This window comes from Neovison vison, chromosome 3, assembly GCF_020171115.1.
Source record: "Neovison vison isolate M4711 chromosome 3, ASM_NN_V1, whole genome shotgun sequence".
Taxonomy (NCBI): Eukaryota; Metazoa; Chordata; class Mammalia; order Carnivora; family Mustelidae; genus Neogale; species Neogale vison.
Genome location: NC_058093.1, coordinates 43,447,819 through 43,471,142, shown reverse-complemented (window position 1 = coordinate 43,471,142; position 23,324 = coordinate 43,447,819). Strand labels below are relative to the sequence as shown.

Sequence of the window (23,324 nt, the reverse complement as noted above, 5' to 3'; positions counted from 1 at the left end):
GAACCAGTCCGTACTCCTGACCCATCACCGTGTAACACGCGTGCCCATCCTCGCTGTTGGGAGACGGTGCGTGTGCAGCCCTGTTGGAGTAAGGGTGGCAGGGCTTCCTTGCACTTGGCAGGGAGGGGTGGGGAGAAGCAAACACCGATCAGTAACATCTGCCCTTGGACCTCGCCCCTGGTCCCCGAGGAACGTGTTTGAGAAGTTAGGACTTATTATACAGTGCTCACCATACTCTTTTTAATGCTGTGTCGGGGGTAGAATGGAACATTAGAGGCTGATCCCATCCTTATTTCTCAAATTTTTTTTTAATTTCTCATTTTTTTTAACTGCTTTGATGTCCCCATGGTCTTCCATTATTTTACTCCTTTTGTACTAGTTTGCTAGGGCTGCTGGAACAGGTGTCACAAACATTCCCTCACAGTCCAGAGGCCAGAAGTCCAAAATCGAAGTGTCGGCAAGGTGGTCTCTTCTGAGAGCCTGAAGAAGAAGCTGTTGCCTTGCCCTAGCCTCTCTGCACATGCCCCTCTCGAGTCTCTCTTGCTCCGACTGCCAGCCCTCCTGCATGGCTACCCTGCTGTCCCTGCGCTCCTACGACCTCATCATTTCACCCCTTGTCCTGTCCCCTGGAAGTTTGCTGCAGCCTCTGGCGTTCTGCTAGGTCTCCTTGTCCCTGTGCCCATCTTCACACCTGTGTGCACATGGCCCTTTTTATAAAGGACACTAGTCATATTGCCCTGGGACCTACCCTAACGACCTCACCTTCACTAGTCATATCTGCAACGGCCCTATTTCCAAACAAGGTCACACACTGTGATATTGGGGATCTGCCTTTCACATTAGAATTGTAATGAAACCCAGTCTGACCAGTAAGATATTCCTTGTTCCTTTTCCATCCACTATTGTAGGCTTTCTTGCCCCTGTTCATGCTTTGTACTTAAATGCCTTTTCATCCATCATCTCCTTCTTCCCTCTCTGGCGGAAGACCTGGGATCTGTGCGGGAAATCCTGAAGTTTCTAAGCTCTGCCTGAGCACATGGGAAGGGTTTAGGGCATCCACACCAGGAATAGCAAAGCACAGCAGCATGCTTTCAGGATGAGTCCCAAAGCCTGGCAAGCAGCAGGGGCTGGTGGTGTCCTTTGCTCTATCAGAAGCAACACCCACTAATTCAACTTAATATGATGTGTCTAAATGAAATCTGTTAGGTTCTAGAAAATATGGTACATCTGGGTATTAATATGGATTTATTTAAGCAGGAAAATTGGGGTCACTTTCAGATCACCTCTAATGTCATGTTTATAGCAATAAGCACTGGATTTAATGGTGGCTACAGGATCTCTTCCTGCTCTAGTGAAGGCGAAATTAACCATTCTCCTATTTATGACCTGCTCATTAAAAAGCGCGGGGATCGGAAGCCGCAATGGAAGCTTTCACAATCACTCACTCTCTCCACCAATAGCCATTGTCCTTGCCAAGGACTTTTTTTTTTTTTTTTTCCCACATGGAAGCTTTGAAAGCCTGCCCTCCACAACAAAACAGCAAGCATTATCTGGTCTCTAATTCTAATTTTCTCAGCATTAGAAAATGCTTTAAAGCTTTTCTCAGTTCACGTACACGTAAGAGCATTCTGTCGGACATATGTATAGAACATCGAAATTCTGCAAGACCCATACTTCTTATAGAAAGAAAAAGTAAGAAAAAAAAAAAAGTGATCAAGATTCCGTGACTCGGGCATTGAATATTTTCCCTTCAGATTCCGGTACAAATCAAGAGAGAACTGTCTGAGCATATAAAGGGTCCGTCCTTGTGAGAAATGGAGACAGCCAAACTAATTTTCTTGGTGACCTTATCTAAATTAGTTAGAAAATAACATTTCAGATTTATGACTAGTTACAATTAAGACCTTTGATGCCTTCTAATTAAACCTGTAAAGATTTATTTCTATATTATTCCTTTGGTAATCCTTTGAAAATGATAAAAATGTAAATTAATATGACCCACAAAAGGAGATGTTTCTATTTATTCTAAATTAGACTCATATCTTTCCTTTCAAATGATTGTATTTTAGGTTCAGATTTACCCTGCTCCGGTACAAATTCCACATTGATCTTACATAATTTGTGCTTAAAGTTTATGCCCATGTTAGACATCATTGCTTGGAATAGAAATATAAATGAAATAAAGCCTACCATAGCTTAGTCCACTCTATACGTCCTTCATTTTAGAACTTTGTTCTGCTTCGTGTATTCTAGAGTCCAAGGTCAGTTTTGGAAATCCTAGGAGGTTAGTGTCCTACTCAACAGAATGCACCGTTACAGTAGCCTGGAGAGCGGAGAGTTCAGGACTGGGTGGGTCTTCTAAGGCCTTGGTCTGAGAGAAGAGGTGTTCTCCGGGACTCCCGGCAACACCGTTGTATTTGCTCAGACATGTTGACTGTGTGTTATGTGTTAGTTTCACAGGTACCGAGATCACGCCGCTCAGACCAGCACAGTCTCCACTGACTTACCCTCTGGTTCTGTTCCCCCAGGAGAGTACAGTTACCTGGGGACCACACTTCGCCAGGTATCCATAGAGCCCATGCCTTCCCTCCTGGACGTCAGACAGCTCATCGCCCTCTACGGGGTCTTGCCACTAGGTAAAGACTCCACACACTCTGTTGTGCATTTCCTTTTTTTTTTTTTTTTTTTAGATTTTATTTATTTGACAGAGAGAGACACAGCAAGAGGGAACACAAGCAGGAGGAGTGGAAGAGGGAGAAGCAGGAAGCCCTAGGCAGAGCTCAATCCCAGGACCCTGGGATCATGACCTGAACCAAAGGTAGACACTTAAGGACTGAGCCACCCAGGCGCCCCCATTGCACGTTTCCTAGAGGCAGCGGTGAACTGCTTGCTGCCTTGGCAGCATCTTCCTGTTTGACCTTTTCATGCTGACCACTCTGAGGGAGGGTAGTTCTATTGTGACCTTGATCCCGGAGAGCACAAGAAGGTCCTGCACGGGGGGCATGTGTGCACCACTTCTGAGCGCCTGCTTAACATTCTGGGCTGAAGGTCCCGTCAGCAATCAAGCACCTGCGATTAAAATTAATCAAATTAGACAAAGGGCTAATGTTAGGCTTGCCTTTTACACACAGGCTTCTGTTACTAGATCCTTAACAAAGCTGGCCTTTCATGAACCAGTGAAAGTGTGTTTCATGAATCTAAACGATTAAGGCTTTGCCGGTTTTCACAGATATGCACTCTAACTGCTAAGTGAGATGCGGTCGTGATTGTTCAGACCAACGGACCAGCGTTCTGCAGTGCGGCGACAGGTGCAGGAAGGGCGGGGCCCTCTATCACAGAGCTCTCTGCTGCTTTCCTTCTCTCTTATCATTTTAACAACCTTTTTATGGGTATGACCTCAGTCATCTGGGCTGGGCTCTGATGACAATTCTGAAAGAGAAATCGTGCTTTATTTGCTTAACTGGCTTTAAAATAATATGAGAATAGTTTGGGCACTTACAATATTGTTCCACTTTGACTTAGACCTACAGGCCAGAAATGGTCCCTTCCTCTTTTAATTTCATGTCAGAAGTAATAAGTGCAATTGGGGGTCAACATCAATTTTATATATACGAAACATATCATAACTATAAGTGTATGATACTCCGGGGGTCCACAAAATAAATATGCAATATTTATGAGGCCCATGCAAATGAAACAATGAGCCCTCAACCCTCATCACAGTGAGATGGAAAACAGTCGAGCTGAGAGCACCAAGACCCAGCATGTTGTTACTGGAACCCCTAAGACGTCCTCGACGGGGGCAGTATGTTTGATCCTTGACTCCAAGAAACAAAATGTTGGATGTCATTTCCAAGCTGGCTTAAAAGCCTCAGAAGAAGGATACTCGGGAAACATCCCACCTGAATCCTTCTTTTGTCGATGAGGAACCTGAAGTCCCTACAGGCTGCTGACCTCCCTGGGTCCCAGAGCCAACAGGCATTTCTTCTCAGGACCTCTGTGTGTGTGTGTGTGTGTGTGTGTGTGTATGCAAGGCACAAACCAGCCAGACAGACAAGGACATTCACAGATCTGCCTTCAGGTGCTTCCTTTAAATTTCATAAATCTAAAATCCTATCCAATGACAACAGGAACTGTGTTTGCTGGCACTGTGTTCAGGTCCCAGCCAAATTGGCCACTCCACAGAGGGCCCCAAGGACATGCCGTGTGGCCATTCGGTACCCTGGCCAGGCAGCAGAAGCATCCACTGGCCTCCAGAACCCCAAGAACCTCAACCAGGGCTCCCAGGACAAGGCATGAGCTTTCTGAGCCCACCGGGCAGATAAGGGAGCACCCAGGACACATCTGGTCAGCGTTCACCCACACACGCTCCCAGAAATATGACTGCCCCCCAGAATGTGGAGGGAGAAGAGGGAGGAGGGCACTCAGCCAGCCCCCTTGGCAAATCTGCAATGCTAGCTGCCTTCCAGGGACCCCTAAAGCCGGCATCAGTTTACATCCCCAGCCCCTTGCTGTTCCCCTGCTATATCACTAGCAAGAATTATCTGCCACTCCCCAGCACCTGTCTGACCTCCCTCTCCAGGCCCACAGTCACTGTGCCTCCTCACCCAGCATCTTCTCAAGAGTCCCTGTGTCTACAGGGTCCAGTTCTGCTGCTTCCAAGGCCAGCTCAGGTGCCACGCTTTCCCAGAAGTCCTGCCTGAGGCCCCCATCCCCCGACCTGGAAAAAGGTTCTTCTCTGAATCCTCCGCGGCTTGCACAGATCTCAGCACTATTTGCCTCCTGTTCTGGTCATGTCTGCTCAGGTTCAGCTCCCGTCCCAGCCATAAATAAGTCCTGAGTCTTCCCCACCAGCCCCTTGCCAGGGCCATGAATGCACCAGCCCCCAATGCCTGTGCTGCACGGACCACCCAGTGAATGGCGTCCCTCTCCGATCGTGAGCAACAGAATCACCTTTATCGTATTACATTACTGTACTCCTCAATGACCACAAATAAAGCATGTCTGTGTCATTGCATTTTTTTTTAAGATTTTATTTATTTGACAGAGAGAGATCACAAGTGGACAGAGAGGCAAGCAGAGAGAGAGAGAGAGGAGGAAACAGACTCCCTGCAGAGCAGAGAGCCCGATGTGGGACTCAATCCCAGGACTCTGAGATCATGACCTGAGCTGAAGGCAGAGGCTTAACCCACTGGGCCACCCAGGTGCCCCCTGTGTCATTGCATTTTAAACAGAACTTGCTCAAAACAGGCTTACAAGATTATGTTATGTAACCATAAAAATTATTCCTCATTATTTGATAAATTCATTGTATCTTTTCACTTACACAAGAAGAAAAAGCACAATAATAATCGTAATTTGGATATATATATTCCAGTTCATCAAAAAGTGCCCAGTGGCTGCCCAAAGCAAAGTCACATGATAGGAGATGTTTTGATCACAGCACTTTCCAGGATTTCATTTCATAATTACTTCAAGCCAGTGTGCACTCCACTTGTGTTCGGGATGGCAGAAGATGCTGGAGGCCAAGTCCTGCTCGGGCCGGAGGAAATGGACAGTGTGGCTGACCTCCGAGTGTCCGCATGGTAACTCCAGGCCCTTCATCGACAGGCTGGAACCGAGGGCAGATCAAGGAAGTCTGGCCACTACACCTGCCTCTTGCTTTTCCCTTTTCTCTCCTGAGAACCACTAAGGAGCATTCCCAGCCCCCCTCTCCGGCTGTGGCTGTGTGTCCGCATTCCTTTTCCTAAGCTTTCAAAGACTTCAGCTAGCAGAGAAACCGCCCCCCAACCCCCGACTGGGAAAAAAAAAAAAACCGCCAGAGGTAAGTTATTGTAGGAATGCTCTTTAGAATGATGCGTTTGGGGGAAATTCTAGGGAAAGGGGCAGCAGGGAAGGCATGTGGAGAATAAGCAGGATGGTTCGTGGCCCCCACCTCTAGCCCTGACGTACAAAATCAAAGGTGTCACCGCCCAGCTCAGACCAGGGATGTGCCTCCAGTTAGAGATGCTTTGGACACATTCATCACTGTTGCAGAAAGTGGGGTCACACGCTGGAGGAACAGCCTTGAGGGGTGTTCTTTTCAGTGCCACTTAGCTTCTCTGCACAATTTTAGAGCCTCTGCCTCTACGTCTTATAGGTTCTGCAACAGTGCACGAGAAGGCTCCTTTGGTGAAATCCCTGCTGCTGGCAGGGCCATCGGGGGTAGGGAAGAAAATGCTGGTCCACGCCATCTGCACCGAAACGGGAGCTAACCTCTTCAACCTGTCCGCAGCCAACATTGCAGGGAAGTACCCTGGCAAAAACGGCCTGCAGATGATGCTGCACGTGGTGGTCAAGGTACTGGTTGCATTTCTTGTTCAGATTACATGTTCAGATCCTGCCGTTAACCCCCTGACGCCCATGAGTGCGGACCTTTGCGGATGATTCCCGAAGGCTGACAGGCCCATCTCTCCTGTATCCCCCCCATCGCATCCTGCTATAAATCACTTCAACTGTGCAGCTGGCTGAGCATGCAATGGGCAGAAACAGCATCTTCCTTTACATAAATAACCCCTACTGTCCTGTCCAGATCAGCCTCCTCCCGCCGCAGGAATCCTCCCTGAAATGCCCCCACATGTCCCTGAAATCGAAAGCCACAATTTCTACCTCCAGCCCCCCTTCCTTTGGTAACAGTGTCAGCCGCTTGCTTGGGCGGGGGTGGGGGGGGGCAGGGGCAGTTGTTCTTTCACACATGGCATGAGTCGCCAAGGTATGTGGTTCCTTGGGCATGTCTGCTCCTCACGCAGATGATCCCAAGGAGCCTGCGGGAAGCTAAGCTGACCACAGGGGGTTCCATGCTCCATGATCTCTGGGCTGGAGGACAGGATACCCTAAAAGATCCATATACTACGCAGTCCCAAGATCTTAGAAGAGTTCTTCGCTTCCCTGCGTCTCTGTCTTATGCCAGCAAAATGAAGCAGTAAGACCCAATGATACTGTCATCCCTAAAAGCAAGATTCTCTGATATCATTTAGAAATGGGTAATGACGGTAATAGACAGGTGTGAATAGGTAGACGGGGAGATGGAAGATGGGGAGATGATATATTCATAAATGGATTACCAAGTTTTCAAGCATTTTATAACAAAATATTCATATTTAATGTTAAAACTGGACAGATTAATTTTTATTTCATTGAGTAATGGAAGGTTGTCTCTATGCTGTTCAATTCACTTTTAGTTGCTAGAATGCCGAATCAGCCAGCTTTTATGGCCTAGCAAGGACACCCCCACAGCTGTGCATCAGCTCTCTGGGGGCTCTGGGGTTTATATGCAAGCCGTTGCCCATAGAAATGCTTCCTTTTCCACATGATGTTGACCGCTGGAGTGAGGCTGTGATGGCAATGGGATTTTGTTCTCTTAGCCTCGTGGTCCCTACCCTTGTGGCAGGTCGGGACATTTCCCATTCTCCTTTCCCCCGCTGCTCACCCTGCAGGAATCCCTAGAGAGAGAATCTTGAAGACCTGGGAGGTGGGAGGGGAGGAAGGTGTCGGGGAGTAAAGACCACCGAGCTGTTTAATAGAGCCCTCCCCTCGTAGGGACCACCTGTGTCACCTCTTTACGGGGCTGTTGCATGTTCGCAGCCAGCCCGTGAAGAGCCCATCCTCATCCCATTTACAGATAAAGACAATGGGGCTCTGACAGGTTCAGTAACTTGACCAAGGCCACGAAGAGCATGTGGCTGAGCTGGGGTTGAAACCCAGCTTCTCCTCCTCTTCGCCCTCCTGCACCATTTTTATCAAGGCAAAACTTATACAAGGTGAAATGCATAGATCTTAAGGATGCATCTTAAGTGCAAGCTTTGAAAAATGTACACAACCGTGTGGGCACCATTTTCATGGGTTTTTTGGTCCTCGTTTAACTTCTTTGAAATATGTGTTCAAGTCATTTGCCTACTTTTTACTGCCTGGTTGGTCTTGTGATTTGCAAGCGTTCTTTGTATATTTTCGTTACAAGATCTTTGCCAGACGTACGTATTGCAAATATTGTGTCTTGTTCTGTGACCTGCTTGTTCATTTTCTAATTTTTTTAAGTTTCAATAATTTTTTATTATATTATGAGTCATCATACAGCACATCATTAGTTTTTGATGTAGTGTCCCATGATTCATTGTTATGATTCATTGTTTGCGTACAACACCCAGTGCTCCATGCAATCCATGCCCTCCTTAATACCCACCACTGGGCTCACCCATCACCCCGTCATCCTCCCCTCTAAAACCCTCAGTGTGTTAACCGGAGTCCACAGTCTCTCAGGAGAAGGAAGGAAAAAAATGAAGGGGAGGGTGGAATCAGAGGGGGAGATGAACCATTTTCTAATTTTTTTGTCATTTACTTGTCCTACCTCTTAGTGCCACAGGGTGTGGAAACCTCCCACTGTGATCATAGAATTCCAAATTTCTCCCTCTCATTCTGTCAGTTTGTACTTCACAGATTTCGAAGCACCGTTAGGAGATATGTCCACATTTTGGATTGGTGTGACCTCCTGTTTGGTTATTTTATCATTAGGAAATGACCCTTTTTGTCTCTGGCAATACTCCTTGTCCTGAGGTCCACTTCACTGAATACTAATGGAGCTCTCTTGATAACTCTTCCATTTTCAATGTCTTTAGAGTTAAAATGCATTTCTCGTGGGCAGCATGTAGTTGAGTCTTGCTTTCTTCTTCACCCTGACAACACAGGCCATTTAATTGGAGCCTTTGCTCCATTTACACTAAGTGCAGTCATCATCTGGTGGTGTTAGTTCCGCCATTTTGCCATTTGTTCTCCGTTGCCCCATCTCTTCTTTTATTCTTCTGTTCGTCCTTTCCTGTCTTCTACTGGGTTAACTCAGTACTTTTTATTACTTTATTTGGATTCCTTTATTGTCTTTTTAGAAGTGCCTCTTTCTTCCTTTCCAGGGATTGCTCTACGGACTACAATAGTCATTTTTAACTTAGCACTGTGTGTGCAGAGTTCATATTGTACTATTTCACATAAAATGAGAGAACAATGTAAGCCATTTGTCATCCAGTGTCCTTCATGTTTTTATCATACATTTTACATCTAGAAATGTTAAAAACACAGTAGAGTGGTACTATTTCTGTATTATTTATATTAAATAGTCATGTGTCTTTTAAAGAAATTAAATGGTGGGGGTGGGGTTTTAGCATTTTATACTCATCTCCATATTTACTCTTTTTAGTGATCTTTGTTCCCTTCCACCCATCCAGGTTCCCACATGCTGTCATTTCCCCTGTAGCCGAAGGACTTCAGCATTTTTTTCAGTGCTGGTCTGGTGGCAACAAGTATTTTTTAGCTTTCTTTTGATTTATTTTTAAATGCTGTGGAATACAATGCAATATACAATGGAATACTGTATAGTCACAGCACTTCCATTTGTAAAGTCATGTTTCACTGGATATAGAATTCCAGGTTATATTTTTCTTTAAGCACTTTAAAGATGTGATTCCATCTATCTTCTTACCTCTGTATTTCTGATAAAAAGTTATCAGAAATTTGAACTGTTCATCTCGTGTGTGCATGTGTCATTATTCTCCCGACATCATAAGTATTTTTCTTTGTTTTGGTTTTCCTCGGCTTGACTATGAGGTACTTGGAGTTTTTTGTTTTTTCTCTGGTCTTAAACTGCTTGTGGCTCACTGTGATCATTGAATCCATAAATACATGTTTTATACCAAATTTTGGATACTTGGGACACCACTTCCTCAAATATTCTTTCTGTCCCATTCTCGGTCCTCTCCTTTGGGTGCTCTCATCACACGTGTATTTGACTGCTTGATGTTGTTCTACAAGTCCTTCACGTCTTATTCTCTCTAGTTTCCACATCAGGTAATTACTGTTCGTCTGTACTCAAGTCTGTACTCTGCATTTTCTTCTACCATTGCCAATCTGATATTAAGCCTATTTTGTGGATTTCTTTTGTATTTCTGACATTTTGCTTTTCAGTTATGGAATTTAACTTTGCTTAGTTTTATAGATTTTTATTTCTCTCTTGCAATTCTCCATCTATTCATTCAATATGACTATCTTTTCCTTTAAGTCAACTTAAGAGTTGCTTTACAGTTCTAGTCTGCAAATTCCAACACTGGGTCATCTTGGAGTCGCTCTCTGTTTGACTGTTTTCCTCACTGTGGGTCCCATTTTCCTGTTTATTCATATCGTTAATTACTCTTATGTGCATATTAGACATTGTGGATGATATGTTGTTGATACTCTGGGCATGCTGAGCTTTGTTCTGACAGGCAGTTCTATTACTAGCTGATCAGCTTGAGCTTTTGCAAAGGTTTTGTTTTCCATTTTGTTATTGTGGGTCTATTTTGGTTTTGCCCTTAGTCTAAGGTGAATCTCTTAGTCCTAGAACATCATCTTCACTTTAATGAAACTTAAATAGAAAGCCTGAGGAGTTTAACAAATGCCTTTAACTTGGCAAAGGCTAAGGTGTGTGCTTAGTTCTTCTAACTTTTTGGCTGTTGCTCTCCACTGAGCTTCTCGGAATCTTCCAGAGTGCAAGCACATTTCTGAGGCTAGCCAAGGATTTGAACATGAGTTGGAATTTAAAGCCCAGTAGCCTGGCTTATGGCCTCATGGGCTCACCCACCAAGCCCCAAGCACTAAGTGCTTCAGAGGAAAAGTAAAAGAAACCTACCCTCTTGCTTCCCCCTGCCACCCTGAATAAACACCTAATTTTGTTGATATTGTCAAGTAACAGACAAAAGCACATAAATATTAAAATATTGGCATTTCATAAGCATCCATATATACCAGATCCTGTTCTAGCACGTCTCTGTGTAAATTAACTCAGTCTGTCCTCACAACAACCTTAGGAGGGAAGCACTGTCATTCTCCCCATTTTACTGATGAGGAAACTGAGGCATTGAAGAAGTTTTCCCTGGCCAGCAGTGCTGCAATGTGAGCCCACACAGTCTGGGTCCAGAGCCACTGGGTGTCATCACTACACTATTCTGCCTCTGATTGAAGTAGGACTAGTTGAAGTGAGCCTCTTCTCCCTACTACTACTACATGGCTCCCTTGCTCCTGGTATGACCCCAGGACAGAGCCAATAACATGATCATGATGTGCTCTCTCTCAAGAAGTTATTGTTTCCACTGCTGAGAATTCATCTCGATATCAAGTAAGCTATCTTTGTATTTATTAGAATCATTGCATTCTGACATCATGTGGGAACCAAAATGCTGAACATCCAATTTTCAAAATGTGGAAGAGTGTCTTTATCCACTGAGGCCCCTCCATGTCTGAGTGCCTGACACCTGCCTCATTAAGCCTCACGTTCACCGTGTGTATAACCGATAAATGAAAGACGTAAAGGTCTCCAGAGTGGGTGTCATTCAATTAGAAGCCACATGTGGTGGGCCACTGTGTCCTGACATGATTGACAGAACCACTATCTGCATTGCAAAGAAGTATTTGCTTTCAATTAACCACAGAAAAGTAGGAAGTGATGCCTGTGCCGGAAAATCAAGGGCAGGAAGCCATAGTGCATTCCTGTGTTGTGTGAGCCGTGGAGCGGGCTGCACCTGGCACGCAGCAGATTCCAGTCTTTGGCATTTGCAGGAGAAGGTGAACTATAACAGAAGGGCCTGCTACTCATCACACCTCCTTATAAAGAATTCCTATCTCTGAATTAATCTCCAGGAAGATAAGAATGCAACTCTTAGGAAACCGCTCCTAATCACCCTTCTGGCGGGTGGCACCTCAGGCTTCACCTGGCACACTCTGCTCACCGGGAAACACCGTGGAAACAAGCCTCGGATTTGTTTCCATGGCCTACAATTCAAGTCCATTCCTGATCATTATTTTTGGTGGGTTCCTTTGCTTTACACACAATAATGCTAATAGATTAACAGTTTGGGTAAGGGAGTTCCCTGAAGAAACAAGTTTACTATACAAATAAGCAACTATTGTCTCAAACTCCCTCTTATACTAAAAGTGTACGTGGAAAAGAATACACATCTATCTAGCGGGGAAAAATTAGAAATATATCTAACAATTAAGAAATGTGATAAAAATTTAGTATTGAATACATATTTGGTAGAAAGTTATTGAGGAGGGGAGCGCCTGAGTGGCACCATTTGTTAAGCATCCGACTCTTGGTTTCAGTTCAGGTCGTGAACTCAAGGTCGTGAGATCAAGCCCTGCACTGGGACCCACGCTCTACGTGGGCTCTGCTTAAGATTCACTCTCCCGGAACACCTCAGTGGTTCAGTCGGTTAAGCATCAGCCTTCAGCTCAGGTCATGGTCCCAGAGTCTTGGGATCGAGCCCCACACTGAGCTTCTTTCTTGCAAGGAGCCTGCTTCTCCCTCATCCCTCTCTCTCTCCTTCTCCCTGCTTGTGCGCTCTCTCTCTCTCTCTCTCTCTCTCTGTGAAATAAATAAATAAAATCTTTAAAAAAAAAAAAAAAGATTCACTCTTCCTCTCCCCCTGCCTTCTCCTCCCCTGCACTCTTGTTCTCCCTCTAAAAGAAATAAATCTTAAAAAGAAAGAAGGAAGGAAGAATGAAAGAAAGAAAGAAGTTATGAAAGCAAGGCACCAGCCTCCTTGGGTCTTCATGACTGTAAATCAGGATGGAAAAGCAGGAAGAATTCTCATCTCGCCTGAAGTCTGACACATGAGAAGGAGTTTTATACACACTTTCCTTTTCAACCGCACCAATCCCAGATGAGACGGGAATTAAAGTCTCCATTTTGCAGACAAGAAAAGTGAGGCTCAGAGTGCTTAATTTGACCAAAACTACAAAAGAACAAAGAGGCTGGCATCTAGACTTTAGCCCACATCTGACCCCAGAGCTGTCACCTGGCTCCCGACAGGCTGCTGGGGAAAGGAAGCCTCTGTCGTGCCCAGCCTGTGGCTGCTGTGCCCTCACAGTGAGTGACCCAAGGGCAAGGATATTCTTGGGTCAAAGTGTCAGCTGGGCACACTTCAGCATAAGAAGGTGAGGAACTGGAAGCTCCCACATGCTGTTGGCCCCCTGGTGGATTTCCATGACTTCTGGATTCCCTCTTGTCCAGCAAACTCTTCTCCTGAACTTCTAGTCCTCCTACAAGAAGGCCGAGAGGAGGCCTGCAGAGCCAGGAAGGCAGACCAGGCAGAGAACTCCTATCTCATGCTCCCAGTCTTGAGAGAGATGTTTTCTTCTCCCTGTGGTCCTTGAGCCCTCCCTTTCCTCCAGCGATAGCCAGACCTAGAGAGAGGATGCCACCCCACACCCAGTGGTGACGGGTCTAGACCATGTGGCCCATACTGGCCTACACGTCTGGACAAAAAGAAGTTATGATGCTATTCGTGCCTTGGCATCACCCTCCAGGGGCTCCTCATTGGGCTCACAGCCAACAGCCTGCAGCCACGTGCCAATAGATTTTGCCCAGGTGTGCTGGTACAAACAGCTGGTCTAGGAGTCAGGTGATGGATTCATGTTTCTATAGCTCATGGAAACCTAATCTCCCAGTTAATAACCCGAACAGAGACATTGTGGTTGTTTGTGGGTGGTTTTTTGCAAACACACAGATGTGTAATAAATATAATTATGGGAGTCACCTTCACAAGATGGAATTCAATTAGGGTAAAGCAAACACATACCACATCTGACCCCAAACCACAGAGCCGCTCCTGTGAAAGAAGGGAGGAGTGGGGAAGACGGGACGGACACAGAATTTAGGAGCTCTGGTGAAGCACCAGGGATGAAAATAAGAGAAGAGAGGGACTGGTGACCCCAAGTCCCAGATGGGTTTGCCGTCCGAGGCCAGGTCACTATTCACTGTGTCATGGATATGGTTTCAGGTTGAGGAAGGGAACGCCCATGGACTTCAGAATGGGTTTTTTGGATTGGGGGAGTGGGGGTTTGTTTTGCTTTTTCCCATCTTTTTTTAGCACGGACTTTATATTTTAGAGCACTGTTAGGTTCGCAGCCAAACTGAGCGGAAGCTACAGAACATTTCCACTTGCCTATGGAGGGCTGAGTGGACTCCGCAGCGAGGGCGGGCCCTGGACCGTGGGTGCCCCAAGTGTTGTCTGTCAGCAAGGATGTGCAGACATTCTGTGGGCTATAAATCACTGTAAATACCATGTCCATCTGCTCTTGTTCCCTGGAATGCTAATGGGGATGGGCTAGGACCAGGGTCAATCCACAGGTATTAAAGGATTGTTAACCAATTTGGAAACACCAAAAGCAGGGAAGGCCTTGGGTGTGGCTAGATTGTGCCATGGGAAGTTGAGGATGGCCGTGCGCACAGGCGTTAACCCCTTTGCTGCTCAAGAGTCAGCTCAGAAGGCGGTTTCGTGTGACGCCATTAGCCCTAGTATGGCTGAGAGCGAGCTGGGGAGGAGAAGGGCTCCAAAGGGAAGTCCAGGTGATTTGTAAGCCTGGTGCCTGCCAGCATTCAGACACCTACCCCCTTGAATACAGCCTAACAATCAGCAATGACGTCAATGTCTGTCTGTGGCCAGCACAAACCCGATTCCCCATATGGTGTCTGCCACAGTCTATCAACTGGACCTGTATGTTGGCTCCCTCCTGGTCCTCTCCTCTGCCTCAGTTTACCTTCCTTTCCATGCAGGATCAGCCCACCTGGGCTCCTGACTCTTTAGCACACCTCTGTGCTTCTTTTGCATATCATTTATGGTTTTCCCAGCTGACACCCAGTGAGGACTTGAAGTAATTTCTGCAATCTCATAAAAGTTAATGCAAGGAAATTGAAATATTAAATATTTTTAAATAGTGGAAATACAGAACAAAATGTGTCACATTTTAAATACTTAAATGGAATCCAAGTGACTCCAGTCTGGGAACATGAGCCTCCCCTCTCCCCAAGTAACCCACACCTCTTCAACTCCTCCCCAGCATGGCAGCAGCTCACTGTTGGCTGCCTCCTTGTGCCCAGCACCGTCCATTCAGACAGAGAAACTACACATTCTATGCAGGCAGGGACCCTGTCTCTCGGTCCCCAGACACTCCTGTCTCCCAGCACTGAGCCTGATACATCACAGCTTGATCTCACCACAGCAAATGGTTGGATGGATGGATGGTTGGATGGATGAATATGTGGGTAGATGTGTGGATGATACAGGGGTAGATAAATGTATGGATAGACAAAGGAAGGGTAAACAGATAGAAGGATGGGAGGGTAGATGGATGGTTGGACAGTGGATGCATGATGGTTGGATGGATGAAAGGAAGGATGGGTGGGCAGATGTGTGGTTGGAAGTTTGAGCGGGTGGTCCTTTTCTGTTTGGTAAACTGAGACTCAACAATTGGCGGGGGGGAATAACTGGTTTTCCATCAGTTTCTCTAAGGCAAGCAAAGTAGGACATTTTCAGAGAGAACTTTCAAAGCTTCCAGGAGTCATTTGGACAAATCATATTGGTAATTCAAGCATGCCAAACACAAACATTTTCATTGTGGAGCCATGATATCATAACCCAAGAGAATCTCATTCTGACGGTGAATGTTTGACAGTTTCTTTAGAGATTGCAAAAGATCAAAGCCATCAAACTCATGTAGAAGGAGAGGTCTTTAATTGATCACTAGAGCTCCCCAAAATTTGAAAAAACACTCGTTGGTGAAAGTCCCATCTTCATTCCAGAACGGACAGAAAACTGAAACCCTGAAGTTAAATGTGATAGGACTAAAGAGCCCTCTACTGGCAGCTGAAGCAAACTGCCCAGTGGAACTTCTAAAAAGTTCGATTATGAATTAATTACATCTAATTACCCAGGACCTCAAACTATCTGTGGGTAGTTTAAATGAAGGCTTTTCATTGCTAAATGAAAACCAAAAGAGCAAAGGATACCATTTTTCATTAACAAATTGGCAAAGAGGTTTTTATTTTTAATATATCGTTAAGGAGAGGCGTGTAGAAAAACAGATCCGCTTCTCCACGGCTGGAGAGGGTGTAAGCAGAGACTCTCCAGGAAGACAGGTTGGCAATGCAGGTGAAAACGTAAACAACACAAGCCTTGAGACCCAGCAGCTACGGGTGTGGCCTCGTTCTACGGAAAGCAACCATCATGTGTCCCCCAAACTCATCAAACCACTGTATAATTTCATAAGAAGGCAGAAACCGCCCAAAGGTTCAAAAACAGGAGGGTCGATCAATAAATTATGGGACTTCGTGTTAAAATGATGTTGGAGAAATAAATTTCACACTGGGTAAGCCAGAAGGTAATGCAGGAACAGTGTGAGGAACAATCTGATTTGATTGAGGAACGATCTCATTTTGGCAAATACGCACATCGAAGACGGTCTGTAAAGACAGGACATGTTTGATGAGTGACTTGAATGGAGGAGGCAAAGAGTGTTGTCTCTGTGTCTGAATATGTATTCTGAAAATTTTGTTAATGAATACTGCTCTTGCAATAACAATAAGAAAGAACCAAAATTCTACCAATCTCCATGTTTTCAAAGCTTAGTCTGTCCACCCTTTGTATTTCTTACTATCTGTTGTCTCATAGACATGCAGCCTGCACCAGTAACCACCCATCCCTCCTGCTCCCTGGAGGAGCAGGACAGCTCTTCTCCTTCTGAGGTCATCCTCTCCTGATTCCCCTCCCATTTCGTGCCACCCCTGGTCTCCATGCACCCCCCCATCCTTCTGAAAGAATGTTCCCTGTCTCAGTCTCTGACCATTCACATCTCAGCTCCCATCACCCAGCTTCTGTCCCTTCCATGTCCTGCCAATGCCAGCAGTGACCTCCAGAATGCCAGAGCTTCAGGGCAGTGCTGGCCATGGTTGCCCATTCTGCCTGCCTGGATCTCTGACCTCCCTGGGCTCATGGGACAGCTCTCTCTTCTGTGCCCTTTGTTCTCTCTGGTGCTGCTCTTACCCCCTAGCCTGAGCCCTCCTGCTCCATCGGCGTCTTCACCCCTGACCCCATTCCATAGCCCACACTGGGCTTCTCTACTCATGTCCTTCACTTGTGAGTCCCTGCCATCCAGTCCCACATGCCCACCAACCACATTCCCAGTTCCCCAGGAACAGCTGTCCAGACTATCATGCCTTACACACCTGCCAGAGGGATTTTTCTAGAACACGACTAGGATCAAAGTTCTTGATTCAAGTCCCTTACAGACCCTCCACAGCTTCCAGGATAAAAGCAAGCTCCATAGCATGGTGACAGCCTCTGTGATGCCTTTGTGACCCCATGCATCCCCACGAGGGCACACTTAGCCCTGTGCCCTGGCTCCTGTCCCCAGCATAGCCAGTGCGTCCCCCTCTTCACCTCTGTGACTTTCTAGAGACCACTAGACGTTCGGTCTGCTCTAAACTTTATCTGTAATCTCCATTCCTGGTGGCCTGCCTGACCCACTTTTCCCTCTTTCTGTCATTAGTGGTCCTTGCTGACACCCCATTTTCCTTGGGCCCCCCTCACAAGCTTCCCTCCCTGCCCACGGACAGGGCCTTGAGGGCAGGGACCCCAGCACCAAGCACCGTACCTAGCACATCAGAGCTCCTCCCGAGGCACTAATGAAGGAACATGTGAGAACAGCTCTCCTTCCACATCCAGAGCCAAAAACAGTAAAGCCAATCTATCCCTCCCACGACAACCCATCGACTATTTGAAAACAGCTCCCTTGCCGCCTTGAGTCTTCTTTTCTCCAAGGAAAAGTCTCATCCCTTAGATGGTTCCTGGTGGGAGAGGCTGTCCGCATAGGAGGACCCAGGTTCTGTTCTCCCTTCTCAGTCCAGAGCTAAGTGCCATCAGTAGGTGTCCTCAGGCCAGCTCGCCACTGTGGAAGGTCAGGAAAATGGAAAATGCACACCCGGCAGGACAAGACAATAATGGTTTTTAGAGTTCTTCTATCTGGAACGGCAGGGGACAGAGAAGGAAATGGGTTAATGAGATGCTTTTGACCAGACATCTTGTCTACCATGGTGACATGGCAATGTGACCCCTGGTTAATAGAAGGGCCTGGGGACGTCAGGCTGAGCCAGGTCTGACTTCAGGTTCCAACATTTCTCCAGTGCTGATGGGCGTGTTACCCCCCCACTCAGTGACCTCGTGTATAAAAGGGGGGGGGGTGCTGGGATGTGCTTGGCACAGGATGGGGCACATGGCGAGTGAGGATAGCTGTGACGTCATGGAGATCAAGGCTCTTTGCCCACAATTATTCCTTGTATGGTTATTGTCAAACACTCGCTGGGGAAATGTCTTCTTCATTTGATAAGTACTGAGCCCTGCCAAACCACGTCACCACCAAGGTCCTTGATGCAGCCCCGTGGGCCCCAAAGCAGGTGAACGGTCCCGTCAAAGCCATTCCTTCACAGATGCAGGTGCATGCTTACAGGAAGTGCGGAATTCCCCCACCAGCCCAACGGCGCAGACAAGTTCACAGGACAATTGTGGGCGAGCACGTTCAATGCAATGCCATGAACAGAACAATTTTAAACCAGGTACTGGAAGTGAGACTGCTGGTCTCAAAATTGTCCCAGCTAAGAAGACTCCTGCATTTCGGGACCATTGAGGTGGCTTACTTCGTTAGAGGCAGAAGGAGAAAAGTCCCACAGCAATTCTCGGTGCTCACATCTGCAATTCCCATTAAGAAAAGTGGGCTGTGGAAAAGCTGCCGCTTGCCAAGTGGACACGGGAGTGGGGAGGCCCGCTGCCCCAGCGAGCACACGATTTAGCCAAAGACAGGAGACGACAGTTTATGTGGAAACTGTTCCGCTGCAGCTTTCTGTTCCAAAGCTACGATTTTTCCAAGGGAGTGAAAAGAATAAGGTTTTGCCTTTGTCATTATAAAGTGTCTCTTTTCTAAGAAGCTTAAAACCCAGCATCTCATTTTCTTATTTTCTTTGGGGGCTGGAAGTAGGGAAGCTTTGGACTTAAAATAGCTTTTAGCAGAACAATGCTTCTGTGGGCCCCGCCCTCTGCAGCAGGCCAGGGGCATTGTAAAGTAGAGGGGCGAGGAGCCCAGAGAATGGACAGCTGGGGAGGGGGGCCTCAGGGTCTGGCTTGGGTACAGAGGGAACCCGTGGACATGGCCGTGCTTCCAGCCAACTCTGTAGCCTGCTTCTGCCACTCTCCAGATGTGTGAACTTGGACAAGGCCCCCTTGCGTCTTTCAGCTAAGTTTCGCCATTTGTAAAATCTGGATGAGCAGAGAGGCACCTGCCTCCTAGGGCATGGCGTGAAAGAGTTGTCATCTAGCGGCCAGGGTGTGGACTCCATGCCGCGTCAATGCTGGCCCCAACGGTGCGTGTGCTGCCATGGGTGACACATGTGGCCCCGGCCAGGCCCACGGCTGCTCACTGACTCACCGTGAAGGTCACACCCACCACACCCCCCAGGAGCTGGGATTACAATGTGCAATTCTGGATTCTTAAACTCTGTGGCTCTGTGTCTAAAAATTAAGGCCTACCAAACAGGGGTCGGCTGGTCTGCTTCTGTCCAAAAGTGCTGATGAGCATGGGGCTATGAAGGTTCATGGCCCAGGACTCATACTGGCCCCAGGATCAGGTTCCATGCGCTCCTGTCTTTACGCAGGCATGATCTGCTCGCCGTGGCTCCTGATGCTGCGGGAAGAGACATGGCCACGTGCGCCTCGTGACTTTTCCATCATTTACTAAATGCCCGTCTTGGTTACAACTCACGCCAGCTGCCTTAATGATGTTTTAAGATATATAAAAATAGGAGTACATAAGGCTCTATTTGCCGTGGCTGGAGACAGCTTTTATCTGGTCACGGTTTTGCACAAAACACAGATTGTTGCAAAAATACCCAAACTTTGCTATCGTGGGGGCGCTTTGAAGAGATTGTTCAGTGAGTGGCAATTATTCCCAGGCCCACGGTAAGTAAGGCCCAGCGCTGGCGCGAAGCCCTGCCCGCCATGGAGGGGCTCAGAGCCACCTTCCAGGCAAAACGTCGGGCACAAAAGCACAGCCACGCAGCAGTGAACAAATGGCATCACAGGGGCCCCTTGTGCTGAAACAGCTTTTCTCACGATGAGCGAGTCTGAATGAACCTGGGAGCAGCAAGTAGGCTGTCATTAAACCTAAGGCCCAAATGCCCGTTGGTTTGCCGCAGAACTCGACTGGTTGATTTCAAGCCGAACCAATTCAACGCTCCGGGTCCTAGGGAAGAACGGACAGTGCCGGCATGTGGTGCCCCATCCTGCTGTGCAGGAGGGGTGCGGTCCTGCCCCGGAGCCCTTCTGGGCACCCCTACCCCCGAGAGCCATCTTGGGGAGCCATCGGGTCCTGCTGTCTGTCAGGGTCCACGAGAGAAATGCATTTACAGCCAAGGCCCTTCTTCTCCTTGCAGGTGGCCCGAGAGCTCCAGCCCTCCGTGGTGTGGATAGGAGACACAGAAAAAACCTTCTACAAGAAAGTCCCCAGCGCAGAAAGGATGGTGAGGGATTCTCGATCTTTCTCCATTTGGCCTTCTCTTTCCCCTCCCCTCCCACTTTTCAAGAACGTCTTCTTTAAGGGAGGAAGGGCATGAAGGGGCAGCTGTCTTTCTCTGCCCTCTACATGTCTGTACTTGAAAAACTTCAGTGGTCTGATTTTATGAGGAATAATTAGGGGAAAAAATGAAGGAAAGTATGGAAGGAAGGGGGAGGAGGAGCTTTGGACCCAAACATGTGACTCAGAGGTAAGAAACAATTCAGAGAATTTTCCTTGGTTAAAGCAAATGGTACACATTGGAGTTATTATTAGGATTTCCTATTGTTCATAATAATAAATAGCAAAGGCTTGAAATTTATGAACAAAGACCTTCGACAGAACTGCTAAGTGCCGGCGTTTGGGGCCCCCAGGGAGCGCCCTCTCAACTGCTTCCTTCCTTCGTTTCTCTCCTTTAGATGGTCCCCTTCCCCCGAACATCCCCCCACAAATCACCAGCAAATTTCCCACAAGTTAAAAAAAATTTGCAGATACACATGATTGTTATTCCACATCAATTTGCACCAAAGCAAATAGTGGTTAACTGTGAATTTCTGATTAAATTCATAAGGATTTTAATCACTTTCGATCCTTATGTATTATACATCATTTTTAGCAGGTAGAGATGATTTGGATGAAGAATGAAAGCTCCATCTTTTCTTCCCCAAATGAGCCTTGATTGCCCTGTCATTTCAGAAACTCTTAAGAGGACTCATTCATTATTAAATCCGGGAATCTGAGATTTCACTCCCTCTGCTGGCCAAGTTGCTACATTGACGAAAGTCCCTCCCCGCCCCACCCCACAGGAACATTACTGTGAACCCGATCAGAAATCTAAAGAGACAAAGAGACCTCCCGGGCGTGTATAATCCAAGGTGCCCCACACCCAACATCATCAGAAACCTTGCCTGGGAAGTAGGAGACGTGGTTTCCAGGCTCACTGCGTTGTTCACCTGAGCTGGCTGTGTGTCTGAGCAAGTAACTTAACCTCTCTGAGCATCCACTTCCTTAATGACTTAACGGTTTCCAGAGAGCACAGCCTCCAGCTCAGCACATAACCCCCCATTCTCTGCCATGCCTGCCCACAGGCTCTGGCTGCTCGTCTGCACCCCGGAGTCTGTGGGGAACAAGATGAATCCAAAATGCTCATTTGCAAGAGAGCCAGAGGAGCCCTAAGGGAAGGGCTGATGGTGGGAAATGAAATGCCTCAGGGTCAGCAGACGTCTCCCACAAGGGAGCCCTGGTGCAGGGCAGGCTGCCGGCAAAGGAGAGACAAGCAGGGTGTCTCCAGGCCTCCTGCCTAAACCAGCCCCTCTGTTGCTGATCCCAGAAGCAAGCTCTGATTCCCACAAACAGCCACGGGCCAGTGTTATTCCGGTAAGAAATGAAGGCCTTTGGTGCCAGAGTCTTTGCAGGGGACCAGTCAGACCTTTATTCTCTCCAGCTCTGCATTGCAACAGTCTGCCATCCCTCAAGAGAATTAACGGTGCTGAAGGGCATGAATCACACCCCTAGGTAATTCCCAGGACACCTGACGGGCAACAAACCAAAGTGGTCCTTGGGTTCAAATGTCCTGAGTCATCCCAGGTGCAGACAGAGCTGTAGGAGGCATGAATTACCCCATCTGGTAGGAGAGCATGGCAGCGGGGGTGGGGGGTGGGGATCACTGTGTGCTTCCTCCAGCTATACATGGGAGCAGGGGTCCCCACTCACCCCCAAGTCCTGGGCCTGCCCCTCAGGCTGCCCCTGCTTCCTTCCTAGAGAGCTGGGGCCAGGCCTGAACCACCTCAGCTCTCTGTCCCCACACCCAGCCTCTGACTTAGGCTCTTACCAAGTCCCCCAGTCACCAGGGCTGGAGCTGCTGGAGCATTGTCCACCTGCCTTCTGAAGTTGGCCACCAAAAGCCAAGGGCATCCACACGTGACAGGAACCCAGGAGACATCACAATCAGCTTCTCATTGTTCACTCGACTACCCCTGGGCAAAGCCTACAGCCTTCCTTCTGCCATGGTCCATCCTCTGTCCCAAAGGCTCCATGATCCCAAAGACAATGAGGCACAGAGAAGGAAGTCCACCTGCAAAGAAATCAGGAGGCTGCCAAGCCCACCACCAACAACTACAATAGACAGCCCGCTCGAGACTGCCACCTGGATCAGAGGGATTCCAGAATCTCCCCTTGAAAAAAAAGTCTCACTCACCACAGTGACTCACTGCCCCCTTGATGCCTCAACATTTGGATTAAGTCTCCCAAAGTCATGAAATGTATGAGGAGCACCGCGTCTTGAGCAGCAAAGCAAGGAAGAAGCCCAGCCTGGGCATGATGGCTACTGAGCCTGGCTCAGCCTGGGAAGCTGAACTCTCTGGGGCAGGGACCGCAGGCCCGACACCTAGGACAGCTGTGAACAAGAGGAAGAGGTTCCCAGGGGCACAACTCCTATGTCAGGGAGGCTTCCAGCAACTCTGGGAAGGAAGCGGTCTTCTCCTGTTTTGCATAAGAGGACAAAGTCTCCAGCAGACCCGCAGCAGGTTGGGGATAGAGCTGGCACCCAGAAACACGTTTGTCTGAACGCAAAGGCCAGTCCTTTCTCCCCGTCTGGACGGTGCTCCCAGCTGGGATGCCACCGAGTGCCAGGCATTCTCCCCTCCCTCGTGCTTCCGCCTACCATGTGGACACCCAGGTCCATTCTTCACATCTCTCCAGCCCACAGGCCACTCCAGACCACAGCCTGAAAACTGCCTGTGGGGTCCTCTGGTCTTAGAGACGAGGTGCCCTGCACCAGAATTCCAGCACTCCTGCCCACACCCTAGTCCTCCCCCGTTGTCCTCAACGGCCCAGAAAGCCCTTCACCTCTGGACTTTCAGGAATGTCTGAGCTCCCAGCATGCCCCT

The 23,324-nt window shown here is 47.7% G+C and overlaps 1 protein-coding gene across 2 annotated transcripts in view; it reads left to right on the top strand.

Moving 5' to 3' along the window:
* Positions 1 to 23,324, top strand: part of IQCA1 (IQ motif containing with AAA domain 1) — a 151,252-nt gene that overhangs the window by 108,230 nt on the left and 19,698 nt on the right. Inside the window, exons 14-16 of one of the 2 annotated variants that reach the window (XM_044241906.1) lie at positions 2,529 to 2,636; positions 6,140 to 6,339; positions 20,318 to 20,404. In XM_044241906.1, coding sequence (XP_044097841.1) covers positions 2,529 to 2,636; positions 6,140 to 6,339; positions 20,318 to 20,404 — 395 coding nt within the window. The remainder of the gene's footprint in view (positions 1 to 2,528; positions 2,637 to 6,139; positions 6,340 to 20,317; positions 20,405 to 23,324) is intronic. The other variant, XM_044241907.1, reaches the window with a different exon arrangement.